The sequence below is a fragment of the Geotrypetes seraphini genome, chromosome 4, assembly GCF_902459505.1.
Source record: "Geotrypetes seraphini chromosome 4, aGeoSer1.1, whole genome shotgun sequence".
NCBI lineage: Eukaryota > Metazoa > Chordata > Amphibia > Gymnophiona > Dermophiidae > Geotrypetes > Geotrypetes seraphini.
In genome coordinates, this window is record NC_047087.1 from 278,512,297 (window position 1) to 278,525,345 (window position 13,049).

The 13,049-nt window shown below is 46.1% G+C and overlaps 1 protein-coding gene across 4 annotated transcripts in view; it reads right to left on the reverse strand.

The window, feature by feature from the left end:
- Positions 1 to 554: 554 nt before the first annotated feature.
- The window catches only part of ALDH18A1 (aldehyde dehydrogenase 18 family member A1), an 88,399-nt gene continuing 75,904 nt past the window's right edge, over positions 555 to 13,049 (reverse strand). For all 4 annotated transcript variants that reach the window (XM_033942472.1, XM_033942471.1, XM_033942473.1 and 1 more), the window contains exons 16-18: positions 10,517 to 10,703; positions 8,390 to 8,485; positions 555 to 1,833 (exon numbers count right to left, since the gene is read on the reverse strand). In XM_033942472.1, the coding sequence (XP_033798363.1) occupies positions 1,652 to 1,833; positions 8,390 to 8,485; positions 10,517 to 10,703 (465 nt within the window). In that variant the 3' untranslated portion in view covers positions 555 to 1,651. The remainder of the gene's footprint in view (positions 1,834 to 8,389; positions 8,486 to 10,516; positions 10,704 to 13,049) is intronic.

Genomic DNA, 13,049 nt, shown 5'->3' on the forward strand with positions numbered 1-13,049 from the left:
GCTCCACAGTTCAAGCAGGCTGGCTGAGCAGGTCCCCACAGGATCCACCTCTCAGTTGCAGACCAAAGGCTACTCCTGTCACATAGGCTAGGCCAGAATTGGGCAACTCCGGTCCTCGAGGGCCAGAATCCAATCGAGTTTTCAGAATTTCCCCAATGAATGTGCATGAGATCTATTTGCATGCACTGCTTTCAATGCATATTCATTGAGGAAATCCTGAATACCCCATTGGATTCTGGCCCTCGAGGATCGGAGTTGCCCATGTCTGGGCTAGGCAGTCACTGGAGCTGAACAGGAACACAAAACCCTCGAAAAATCACACAACAAACCCCCCATGAAAAACAAAAAAGAACACTGAGCAGATCACAGTTGCTCCTGCAGGCTCACTTGCAGAAGAAATAACTGACTGGGGGCAGCAGAGAGCAGGGAGATGGAGGAGGTATTGAAAACAGTGATCAGTATCTCCTGCAACAGACTTGCAGAGGCGGAAACAGCTTGCACTGGAAACAGCTCATCTATGGCAATCATATCCAGTACAGAAGTTTTAGTCAATGGATACTGAAGTAGCCTATCAGTCAGGCTCTCTTTATTTACAGAGTGCTAAAATAAAGCACTAGAGACATCTCAAAGGAAAACACAACTGAATACAAAGATCTCTTCATTTCCAGAGGCTGGAAGTGCCATGTAGCCAGTTATTCTAACCCTCATGCCTCCTCAAGCATTTACCAGGCAGGTGCAAATTTCTTGGCACATGTTAACCTCAAGTTTGGATGGAACAACCACTGCCCCCCCTCCACATACATACAAAAACACTTAAAATTATTTCCTGTAAAAGGTATGTGCTGCTTTAGGAATTTTGGAGTCTTGTTACAAGATTTGATTTTACATTTAAATACAAAATAGTATTATTACAATATTTCACAAGTCTTTTTCATGGGTTACACACCCCAGCTATATATAACTATCAACACAATGAATTCCATCTTAAAGTTCCTTGCTGACCTGAAAATGATTTAATGATTAAACAGCTACACTGGTAGGAATGACCAATAAAATGTATGAGGCTTCCCTTAAAAGCTGAGAATAACTGATTGTGGCTAGTGGGTAAATGCAAGTTTCAGAGTATCTGAATCATTTAGGAATATGAGAGCACTTCACAGCTATCACCTGATGGGGTGCTTTTATTACCTTGCTTACGAGTTTTATTACCTTGCTTACGAGTTTTTTGTGCTACACATCATACTGACAGTGAAATGGTTGAAGTTAAAAGTTCACTAAGTTGCATATTTGTCTTGGTTAAGCTGTCCATTGTATAGCTACAAAGAGGTATTCTTAGAAGGATGTCATTCCTATGGGCAAATTGGAGTTTAAAACAGCACTCTCCATTCTGAAAGGGCCACAATGTGCTTTCTTTAATATTTAAAAGGCTATCCGAGTCTCTGAGACCTAGGTGAAAAAAAACAAGTAAAATCTGATTTTGCAACAAAACCAAGGACAATCGGAAAAAATAGCAGCTCTTAACTGTATCAAGAAGAGTGAGCAATTTAGTCTTAATGGAGGAGTCTGTTCCCTCTCCATTACTGAACTGCATATATACTGAAATCAGGCAAACATCAGTAAACGTAACACTCCTTGGGGCTCCCAGTTTTCTTTAATTAATGTTTCTCTGAGGAATAGGCATGTTCTCGTGAAGATACTTCATGGTCCCTTGTTCTGAGAAGTCTGAAACCACATGATCTTTGCCACGCATTAACCATTTTGTAGTTAGAAGTCCCTCAATTCCCACTGGCCCTCGAGCATGGATGCGAGCAGTACTTATTCCAACCTCTGCACCTGTAACGTGAGCAAAATCAAATACAATACAATTAACACACTCCTACACAAACAGATCTCATTTCACACAATTTCTTCAATTTTTGCCCAATACTAACATACTTGTCAAATAAAGCACAGTTACTTACCGTAACAGGTGTTATCCAGGGACAGCAGGCAGATATTCTTAACGTATGGGTGACGTCACCGACGGAGCCCCGGTACGAACACTTTTAACTAGAAAGTTCTAGTTGACCGCACCGCGCATGCGTGGGTGCCTTCCCGCTCGACGGAGGAGAGCATGGTCCCCAGTTAAGATAAGCCAGCTAAGAAGCCAACCCAGGGAGGAGGGCGGGTCCTAAGAATATCTGCCTGCTGTCCCTGGATAACACCTGTTACGGTAAGTAACTGTGCTTTATCCCAGGACAAGCAGGCAGCATATTCTTAACGTATGGGTGACCTCCAAGCTAACAGAGAGGGAGGAGGGATGGTTGGCCATTAGGAAAATAAATTTTGTAACACAGATTGGCCGAAGTGTCCATCCCGTCTGGAGAAGGTATCCAGACAGTAGTGAGTAGTGAACGTGTGAACTGAGGACCAAGTGGCAGCCTTGCAGATTTCCTCGATGGGCGTGGAACGGAGGAAAGCCACAGAAGCAGCCATAGCTCTGACCCTGTGGGCCGTGACAGCACCTTCCAGTGAGAGACCGGCCCGAGCATAACAGAGCGCAATGCAGGCAGCAAGCCAGTTGGAAAGCGTTCGCTTAGAGACAGGGCGACCTAGACGGTTAGGGTCGAAGGACAGAAAGAGCTGAGGTGAAGAGCGGTGAGCCCTGGTACGGTCAAGGTAGTATGAAAGGGCACACTTACAGTCCAGCGTGTGCAACGCCTGTTCCCCAGGATGAGAATGGGGCTTAAGAAAAAAGACAGGCAACACAATGGACTGGTTGAGGTGGAAGTCCGAGACCACCTTAGGCAGAAATTTAGGATGGATACGCAGAACCACCTTGTCATGGTGAAAAACAGTGAAAGGTGGGTCGGCAACCAGTGCATGCAGCTCACTAACCCTCCTGGCAGAGGTGATGGCAACGAGGAAAAGCACCTTCCACGTAAGAAATTTGAGTGAAGTTGTGGCAAGAGGCTCAAACGGAGGTTTCATGAGGGCTGATAGAACCACATTCAGGTCCCAGACGACTGGAGGAGGCTTCAGAGGTGGTTTGACATTGAAGAGGCCTCTCATGAACTGGGAAACCAGGAGATGAGCCGTAAGAGGTTTTCCGAGGATAGGCTCATGAAACGCAGTGATGGCACTGAGGTGGACTCTGATTGAGGTCGACTTGAGGCCAGCGTCGGAGAGAGAGAGCAAATAGTCCAGTACAGTTTCCACCGCTAATGAGGTGGGGTCATGATGATGAAGCAGACACCAGGAGGAGAACCGGGTCCACTTCTGATGGTAACATTGGAGGGTGGCCGGTTTCCTGGAGGCATCCAGAATACGATGGACAGGCTGAGACAGATTCTCTGGAGAGGTCAGCCCGAGAGAAACCAAGCTGTCAGGTGGAGCGAGGACAGATTGGGATGTAGTAGAGACTGATGCTGCTGTGTAAGTAGAGTAGGAAACACAGGAAGAGGAATGGGCTCCCTGGAGTTGAGCTGAAGCAGGAGGGAGAATCAGTGTTGGCGAGGACACCGAGGAGCGATGAGAATCATGGTGGCTCTGTCCCTGCGGAGTTTGGACAACGTCCGCAACATCAGAGGCAGCGGAGGAAAGGCATAGATGAACCGATCCGTCCAGTCGAGCAGGAATGCGTCCGGGGCTAGACGATGAGGGGAGTAGAGTCTGGAACAGAACTGGGGCAGCTGATGGTTGTGAGGAGCTGCAAAGAGGTCCATCTGAGGAGTGCCCCGGAGGGCAAAGATGGAGTGGAGTGTGGGAGGATCCAGGGTCCACTCGTGAGGTTGAAGGATGCGGCTGAGACTGTCGGCCAGGGAGTTCTGTTCGCCCTGGATATAGACAGCCTTGAGGAAGAGACTGTGGGCCGTGGCCCAGGTCCAGATGCGGATGGCCTCCTGACAGAGGAGGGGCGATCCCGTGCCGCCTTGCTTGTTTATGTAGTACATGGCGACTTGGTTGTCTGTGCACAGGAGAAGAACCTGAGGGTAGAGAAGGTGTTGGAAGGCCTTGAGAGCATAGAACATGGCCCTGAGTTCCAGGAAATTGATGTGATGTTGACGCTCCTGAGGGGTCCAAGTCCCTGGGTGCGAAGATCTCCTAGGTGGGCTCCCCACGCATAAGGGGAGGCATCTGTGGTTATGATCATGGAGTGAGGGGGTAGATGAAAGAGTAGACCCCTGGAAAGATTGGAGGAGTTCAACCACCATTGAAGAGATTGCCGAAGAGACGATGTCACAGAGATGGGATGAGAAAGAGGATCGGTTGTCTGTGACCATTGGTTGGCTAAAGTCCACTGAGGTGTCCTGAGGTGGAGTCGCGCCAGAGGAAGTACATGGACCATCGAGGCCATGTGGCCCAGGAGGATCATCATCTGTCGAGCTGGGATGGAGTGATGAAGGAGCACCTGACGGCAGAGGTGGAGCAGAGTTCGATGGCGGTCGGAGGGGAGAAATGCCCTCATTAGGGTGGTGTCGAGAACTGCTCCAATGAACTGAAGTCGCTGTGTGGGAAGCAGATGCGACTTGGGGTAGTTGATCTCGAAACCCAAGAGATGGAGGAACGAGATGGTGTGATGAGTGGCTTGTAGCACAAGTGGAGACGTAGGTGCTTTCACCAGCCAATCGTCCAAGTAGGGGAACACCTGAAGGTCGTGAGACCTGAGGAAGGCCGCCACCACAATAAGGCACTTGGTGAACACTCTGGGCGATGATGCGAGGCCAAAGGGTAGCACTTTGTACTGATAGTGATGGTGCTGTATCTGGAACCGTAGATAGCGATGTGAAGTCGGATGGATTGGGATGTAAGTGTAGGCCTCCTTGAGGTCTAGGGAGCATAGCCAGTCGTGGTGGGAGAGAAGAGGGTAAAGCGTGGCTAGGGAGAGCATTATGAACTTCTCTTTGACTAGACACTTGTTGAGGTCCCTGAGATCGAGGATGGGACGAAGGTCTCCTGTTTTTTCGGGAACCAGGAATTAGCGGGAGTAGAATCCCTGACCCCTTTGGTCCGGAGGTACCTCTTCGATGGCATTGAGGAGAAGGAGGGATTGGACCTCCCTCAGGAGGAGGGGGGTTTGGGAGGAGTGAGAAGCAGACTCTACGGGAGGATGGTCTGGTGGAAGAGTCTGGTAGTTGAGAGAGTAGCCGTGGCGAATGATGTTGAGGACCCACTGGTCCGAAGTGATGACTTCCCAACGGCTGAGGAAAAGCTGAAGACGTCCTCCGATAGGTTGAGGGAGAGGTAGCGATGGTGGGAGAATGGCTATGCTCTGGAGAAAAGAGTCAAAAGGGTTGAGACAGCTTAGATGAAGGAGGAGGTTTGGCAGGTTGAGTCTGTGGGCGAGCCTGAGTCTGATGTTGGTGGCGAGGACGGCGAGACTGTTGTTGAGGCGGGTTGAGAGGTCTGGCCGAGAACCTACACTGGTAAGAACACTGTTGTCTGTAGGGACGAGCAGGTGGAGTCTTCTTTTTAGGTTTGATCAGTGTCCCACCTGGTCTCATGTGCTGAGAGTTTCTGGGTTGTTGAGTCCAGGGACTCTCCGAAGAGTTCATCGCCCAGACAAGGTGCGTTAGCCAGGCGGTCCTGGTGGTTAATGTCTAGGTCAGAGACTCTCAGCCATGCCAAACGGCGCATGGCCACCGCCATGGCAGATGCGCGAGAGGTCAGCTCAAAAGAGTCGTAGATGGAGCGAACCATAAATTTCCTGAGTTGGAGGAGGCTGGAAATTTGTTGCTGGAAAAGAGGGACCTTACGTTCAGGAAGATATTTCTGTAAGGAGGAGAGCTGTTGCACCAGATGCTTCATGTAGAAGGAGAAGTGGAAGGTGTAGTTGTTGGCTCTATTGGCTAGCATGGCATTTTGGAAAAGGCGCTTACCAAATTTATCCATGGTTTTTCCCTCTCTGCCAGGAGGGGTGGAGGCATATACACTGGAACCCTGAGATTTTTTCAAAGTAGATTCCCCACCAGGAGGGACTCGTGGGGCAATTGAGGTTTGTCAAACCCTGGGATTGGAATAACCCGGTACAAGCTATCCAATTTACGAGGGGCTCCGGGAACAGTGAGGGGAGTCTCCCAGTTCTTATAGAAAGTTTCCCGTAAGATGTCGTGGACGGGCAACTTTAAAAATTCCTTGGGAGGTTGCTCAAAGTCTAGGGCATCGAGGAAAGCCTGAGACTTCTTAGAGTCGGACTCTAAGGGTATGGAAAGAGCTGCTGACATCTCCCTAAGGAATTTAGAGAAAGAGGATTGCTCTGGTTTGGAGACGGTGTCGGTCATGGAGGGTTCTTCGTCGATTGACGAAGCGTCCTCTTCGGTACCGTGAGGGGAGTCTTCCCAAATGTCTGGGTGCATACGTTTGGACATCGGCGTGGAGGGCTCGGCATGGCGGGTCTTTGAGAGAGATTTGCCTGAGCGCACCGAGGCGGTACCGGGTGAGGAAGACCGATGTCGCTCCTGGGACCGGACAGGGTCGGCAGCAGCACGGGTATGCACTGTAGGTGTTTCGGCCAAGAGCACCGGCATGGAGGTATTAATCGGTACCGAGGGGGTCGACACCGATGGGACACATTTGGTCAAATTGTGCCTCTGTTTTAGCCTGCTATATCTATCACAGCTCAAGATTGTGCATGAAGGCAACGCTTGATTTTTTGAGGCCATTCCCGAGGCTACTACCTATGTGGCTAATTTCACTTCTTCGCATGAACAATGGAGTGATGCAAACATATGCTTCTGGTGTTGGTTTGGCTTTCATATGACTATGCCTGAAGGGTCTATAACAACTTTTGCTGTAGTTATGATAAGCTGAATACAACTATGGGAACTCTCTGCTGGTACTCAATGAGAATCACTGGACTATTGTCCCGCTTGTTTGGAGACTTCTATGTTGGGGCCACATTAATTGCTTTTAGATTTGTTCAGCATGATGGGGTTCCCTTAATTATTTTGCTTCTGGAGCCTCATTACATCCAGAATTCTGGCAGCTGGTTGAGCAGTTTATACCCTTGTTAATAAAACCTCATAAAATGATAAATAACTTACTGAAAAGGTAATTGCAACATTTTACTTGATGTTCTTGGATAAGCAATGCCAATGGTCTTAACAAAGATGTTAAGAAGAAGTGGAGAAAGGACTGATCCTTGAACTCCATGGTGTAAGAAACATGAAGCCGAAAATGTTGAAGAACGAGATACTATAGCTCTTTTACTGAGAAAGCTATAAAACCACTGCAAGACTGTTCCTGAAATCCCAAAAGAGGCCAGTCTAGACAATAGAAGGGAATGACTCACAAGGTCAAAAACTGCTGTCTAATCCAAGGAGATTAAGAGAGTTGCCTTACCCCTAATCAAGTGCTGAACAACAATTGTTCAACAGAGATAATATAATAGTCTAAGTGGAATGATACTTAAGAATCCCAGATTGGGATGGATGTAGACAGTTAAAAGATTCAACACGCTGGTTTAATTGTTGAAAATGAATCGCTCTAATAGTTTGGAGACAAATAGGTGGGTTTGACAGGTGACAGGTTATGACATTTCCAATAAACACTTTTTCAAAATAGGGTGGGCGATAGGTTTCATCCCTATGAAATGGAAAAAAGCTAATGAGAGACTTTTTCTAATCATATCTTTACATGGTTGGCTGTGCTTTGAAACTGAGAGCCAATGAGAAGGGATTGGATCCAATGTGCTACAACAGAGGTGTCAAAGTCCCTCCTCGAGGGCTGCAATCCAGTTGGGTTTTCAGGATTTCCCCAAAGACTATGCATGAGATCTATCTGCATGCACTGCTTTCATTGTATGCTAATAGATCTCATGCATATTCATTGGGGAAATCCTGAAAACCCTACTGGATTGTGGCTTTCGAGGAGGGACTTTGACACCCCTGTGCTAGAGAGAGGGGATATGATAGCGACATTAAATATCTCCATGGTGAGTCTTTTTCAAATGAAGGAAAATTCCAGAAGGAGGGCATAGGATGAAATTAAGAGATAATAGGCTTAAGAGAAATGTAAGAAAATACAGAAAGGGTGGTACAAAAAGGGTGGTAGATGCATGGAACAGTCTCCCGGTGGAGATGAAGTCTGAATCTGAATTCAAGATAGAGTGGGACAGGCATGTGGGATCTCTTAGGTAGAGGAGATAGTGGATGCTGTGGAGGGGCAGACTGGATGGGCCATTTGGCCTTTATCTGCCATCATTATTCTATGTTGCTTTCTTAATAGATGACAAAGTCTTCTCAAAAACTGTAAGGGATGGGACTGTAAATTCAGGCCATGAAATTGCCCCACAAAATGCTGCAAATCTGGAACTAAGTGGTACTTCGGAGATCACAATGCTTTTATTTTTCAGTCCACACTTTAATCACAAAAAAAAAAACCTGGCTGCTTTACTTTAAAATGTATTTACCTAGTCCAAATCGATATCCATCTGCGAATCTAGTGCTGGCATTCCAGAAAACACAGGCACTGTCAACATGCTGCAGAAAATACTCAGCTGTTTGCTCTGAAAGAAAAAAAAAAGCGTTTAAAAGACACATTAACATATGAAGAACTCAATGAAGTCAAGCTTGTTTGTGGAACCATTATTCAAGAGGTTAATGGTTCTACCCTTTTTTCCTTTTTCGTCCCATTTCAAAGATATGTCTTGTGGGCTTTATTTGAGCTATTGAAGTAACGACTGGAACATTAAGAAACTTTTTAATGATATGTTATTTTTGTTTTGGTTCTAGTCTGATAGGTCGTGCTACACCCTGAGGCAGCAGAAACACTGGCCACCATCGGTGTACCGATCAGCTGAAGATAAGTTGAATAATTATTCTTCTATCTTTTTGAGTTTTCTACAGCACAGCACAGCACAGAGTTTTCTCAGTTTTGATTAAGGTTTTTTGCCGATGAGGTGACCGCTCAACCACCTTTAATAAACCACTTTTTGTGGAGGTGGGATGGCCCTTTTCCTTCTATTTAACTTGTTGTGAAGCCTGTGCTGTTCTGGCATAAAATAATTTGCCATCATACATTAATGTATGCGAAAGTGTTGCGATCTACCCCTTTTTCCTCGCATTCATGCTCTCATCTAATGTACACTTATCCCAGATCCTTCCTCCACTATTTAGAATGTAAGCCGCCTAAAAGGTAGAAGCCATAGTGCAGGATAGTAAAATTAATTAAAACTCGTTACTCTATATCATGGGTTATTTTTTAAAATCAACTCAGAGTTAGACGTTCAGGACTACTGTTTTAAGAACCTACAATGTCCAATTTTGGTTTTCGGAAAAATCTGTTCTTTTTATTTTTCTAAAAAGCATATGGTTTGTCAAACGGCTAGAATGAAAATTTTTTAAATTCAATTACAAAGGAACTTGTACAAGTAGATCAGTCAAAGAAATCCTGCCTTCCTAGAATTATGCTCTTAAAGGTCACATAGGTCTGGCTATCGTGCCCTTGTGTGTAGACTAATAATCTCTCTTTTTCAAGCACTACAGGAGGATTATGGAGACTTGAAGACTATTGCTATGCATCAAAATAATGGTATTTTTAAAAACTTTACTTTATGAGTTCTAGTCTAGCTAGTTATAGCATATTAGTGGAGGAGCAGCCTAATGGTTATTGCAGTGGCCTGTGGAACTGGGTTCAAATCCTATTGTAGCTCCTTGTGACCTTGGGCAAGTCCCATTGCCCCAGGTACAAAATAAGCACTTGTATATAATATATAAACCAGAAAGGAGGTATATCAAATCTCATCTCCTATCCCTTAGCAATAGCATAGACTAATAACCATTCAGACCAGCACAGATGGCTAAGTCTGTTCTCAGTCTCCAGCAGGTGGAGGTGGTAAGCCTGTGCAGTCTTCCTTTAGGCATCGGCAGGGTCTGTTGGAAAGGTTAGGCGGTAACCTTTTCTTCTGCCCCTATTTTCTTGTCAGACTGAGCTGGAGTTCTGCAGGGAGCCATTACCACCTTGGGGGTGTCACACTCGGATGGCCAAGGTCCCCCCCAACACTTTTTTCTCTAGAGCAGCCTCAACTGTACACCTTGCCAAGGGGCAAAGACTACAGGTTTGAGTGCCTGTGGGGTCTGCTCCTGTTAAAGTTTTCTTTAAACAAACAAAGAACAACAACAAAAAAAGAAGACCCAAGGCAGTGCTTTTTCTTTCTGTGCTGGTCTACAGGGACTTTTTCATATTTCTTTTTCTCCCATTCAGTTGCCAGTTTCATTCAGCCTGCCTCACAGTTCACAATGAGCACTTCCCGCAAGCCTAAGAAGTGCTCAGTGTGTTCCCGCCTAGGGCTTAATGTGGCCGGCATTTGACCCTGCAGAGGCCTAAGAGAAGACTGCAAAGACTTACCGTCTCCACCTGCTGGAGACTGGGAACAGACTTAGCTGTCTGTGCTGGTTTGGAGGGACTAAAAGAAATAAAATTAGCAGGTAAGAACCTAATTTCTCCTTTTCACCTACCCTCATATTCATACACAATAGCTAATTTTAGGTAACTGGTTCTATATCAAAGGTGGAAGTGGGCCGAACTGAATACATACCATTCTCAGTGATGATAACATCTGTATGCGAGCTACCATACTTGTGAATATGCTCAATGGCATCCTGTATACTGTCTACCACTTCAATGCAACACTCTAAGTCTCCATATTCCACTCGAAGGGATTTTACTTCTGAGGGGCTGAACGTCAGATATGAAGCAAACTTGGGACCAGCATGGATTTTAACCTGCATGGGAAAAACCCAAGTTCATTATTTTACATTGCTGAAGTAAAACCAACTACAGAAAGCTCTCAGTCCAACAAGTAAATGGAAGAATGTCAAGAACGGATGTCAAGTGCTTGTTTGAACCTACTTTTTTTTAAAACTTGTCAAGCTTCCTTCTTCTCTGTTAAAACTAGGGCTAGGATCCAGCACCATAAACCATGATTTTCAATTTCCTGAGGCATTTTTCCACCATTTCATATCTTATTTACACTTCCCCCTCCCCATTCACGGTTTCCACATTCACGGTTTCACAAATTTGCAATTTTTTGGGGGGGGAGGGAAAACCCATATTTTATCATGTTCCCGCCTCTCTCCAGCCTTCCCCATAGCATCCCGGCCTTACCTGGTGGTCTAGCAGGCTTTCGGGGCAGAAGCGATCTTCCTATGCTCCTACCCCGTGTAGATCGCCAATAGGAAATGGCTGCCTTGAGCTCTCGCCGTAGTCTAAGAAGCCAACTAGGGGAGGTGGGCAGGTTGTGAGAATATATGCCTGCTGTCCTTGGAGAACACCTGCTACAGGTAAGTATCTTCATTTTCTCAAAAGACAAGCAAACATAATATCCTCACACGTGGGATTCCCAAGCTGCCTCTAGAAGAACAATGAATAAACAGGATCTCGGCAAAACCCTATAGGGTAGGAGGGAAAGTTGGTTTTAAATAGAGAATAGATTTTGCAGAACTGCTTGCCCAAACTGACTGTCTCTTCTGGATTTGTGTTCTGAAAAGTAGCGAGAAGTAAATGTATGGATTGAGAACCAAGTAGCTGCTTTACATATTTCTTCAATAGATACAGAGCAAAAATGAGCCACCGAGGCAGTCATAGTCTTTACATTGTGGGCTGTCACACAGCCTTGTAGCGTCAACCCAGCCTGAGTATAAGCAAAGGAGATATAGTCAGCTAGCTAAGTGGAGATGGTTCTTTTGGATATAGCAACTCTTAGCCTATTAGGAACAAAGGCAACAAATTGCTGAGAGGACTCTATGTGGTGGATATAGGAAGCTTCCATCCCCCCTCCACACACACACACACACATTTTGCCCCCGGGTATGTTTCATCTCTGGAATGTTTGCCCCCACATCTTTTGCCCCTGGGATGTTTCACCCCTTAACATTTTGCCCCTGGGATGTTTCGTCCCTCCACATGTAGCCCCTGGGTGCTTTTTGTTGCCCCCACACCTTTTGCCCCTCTAACATTTTGTCCTTGGGTGCCTCCTACCACACATGTTTTACCCCTGGGTATTTTTCACCCCAGGAGACTAGGATTGCCAACTGTTTGGAAGCCCTAGAAGGATAGAGTTATTGGTCTCTGAGATATTTTTCTTCTTAGAGACAGACTCTCACAGGTGATCCTTTGGGGGAAGGAACTCTGGTTTTGGCCTAACCTCCGGTAAACCTGTGTGAAGGGAGGGAGGGAGGAGGAACCCACTGGATTGTGGTTAGACAGAGGATGAGAAAAGAGAGCACAGCATGGACCCGTTCACAAGGAGGAACCTGTGAGATAGAGGTGTTGTGAGGCAGATAGAGGCTTTTAAAATAAAATTGGAAAATCCAAGGCAGCCACTGAAGCAGCATTTTGGGGCCAAAAAAACAGCTTGGGAGAGCTGAAGATCCAAAAATTCAGGGAAGGGGTTTTGGAAGGTGGAGGACCCTAAGGGTAGCTCCAGATACCCTCCAAACTTCAATTTTCAGGACCGCCCCCCCCCCCCCATAGACAGTAATACACTGTACTCATAGAACTGGAAGGTGCTGTGCATGCATCAGCTCTCACTGTAGCTGGATTATGGAGAAGATTTCTGCCTAAAACAAACTTGTAATTTCCTCCAGGGACTTCTCTCTTCGGACTGTGTTTTAGTTAGACCCCAAGGGGCTCATAATCGAAAGAGAAAAACGTCCAAAAACCGGCCTAAGTCAGCACTTGGACAAACATTTCTCAAAAATGTCCAAGCGCCGATAATAAAATCGGGTTTTGGACGCATTTCTAAACGACCTAGACCTTCATAATGCCACTCAACATCCAAAGCTAAACGGGGTGTTTCGGGAGGGATGTCGAGGGCGGGAGTTGGGTGAGACGTGGGCCGGCTTAGACTTAGTCGTACAGCATGTATAACCGAAAGTTTAACAACAGAGCCTAGACGTTGGACGCAGGAACTTGGACGCTGTGACTTAGACCATGTAAAACATGGTCTAAGTCACAAAACCACATCTAAACTCAGCACTGAAAACACATTAACACAGACCCCCCACACACTACCCCAAGTGATCACAACTCCCCCCACCCCCATAAAAATTTTATTCACAACTTTAAAT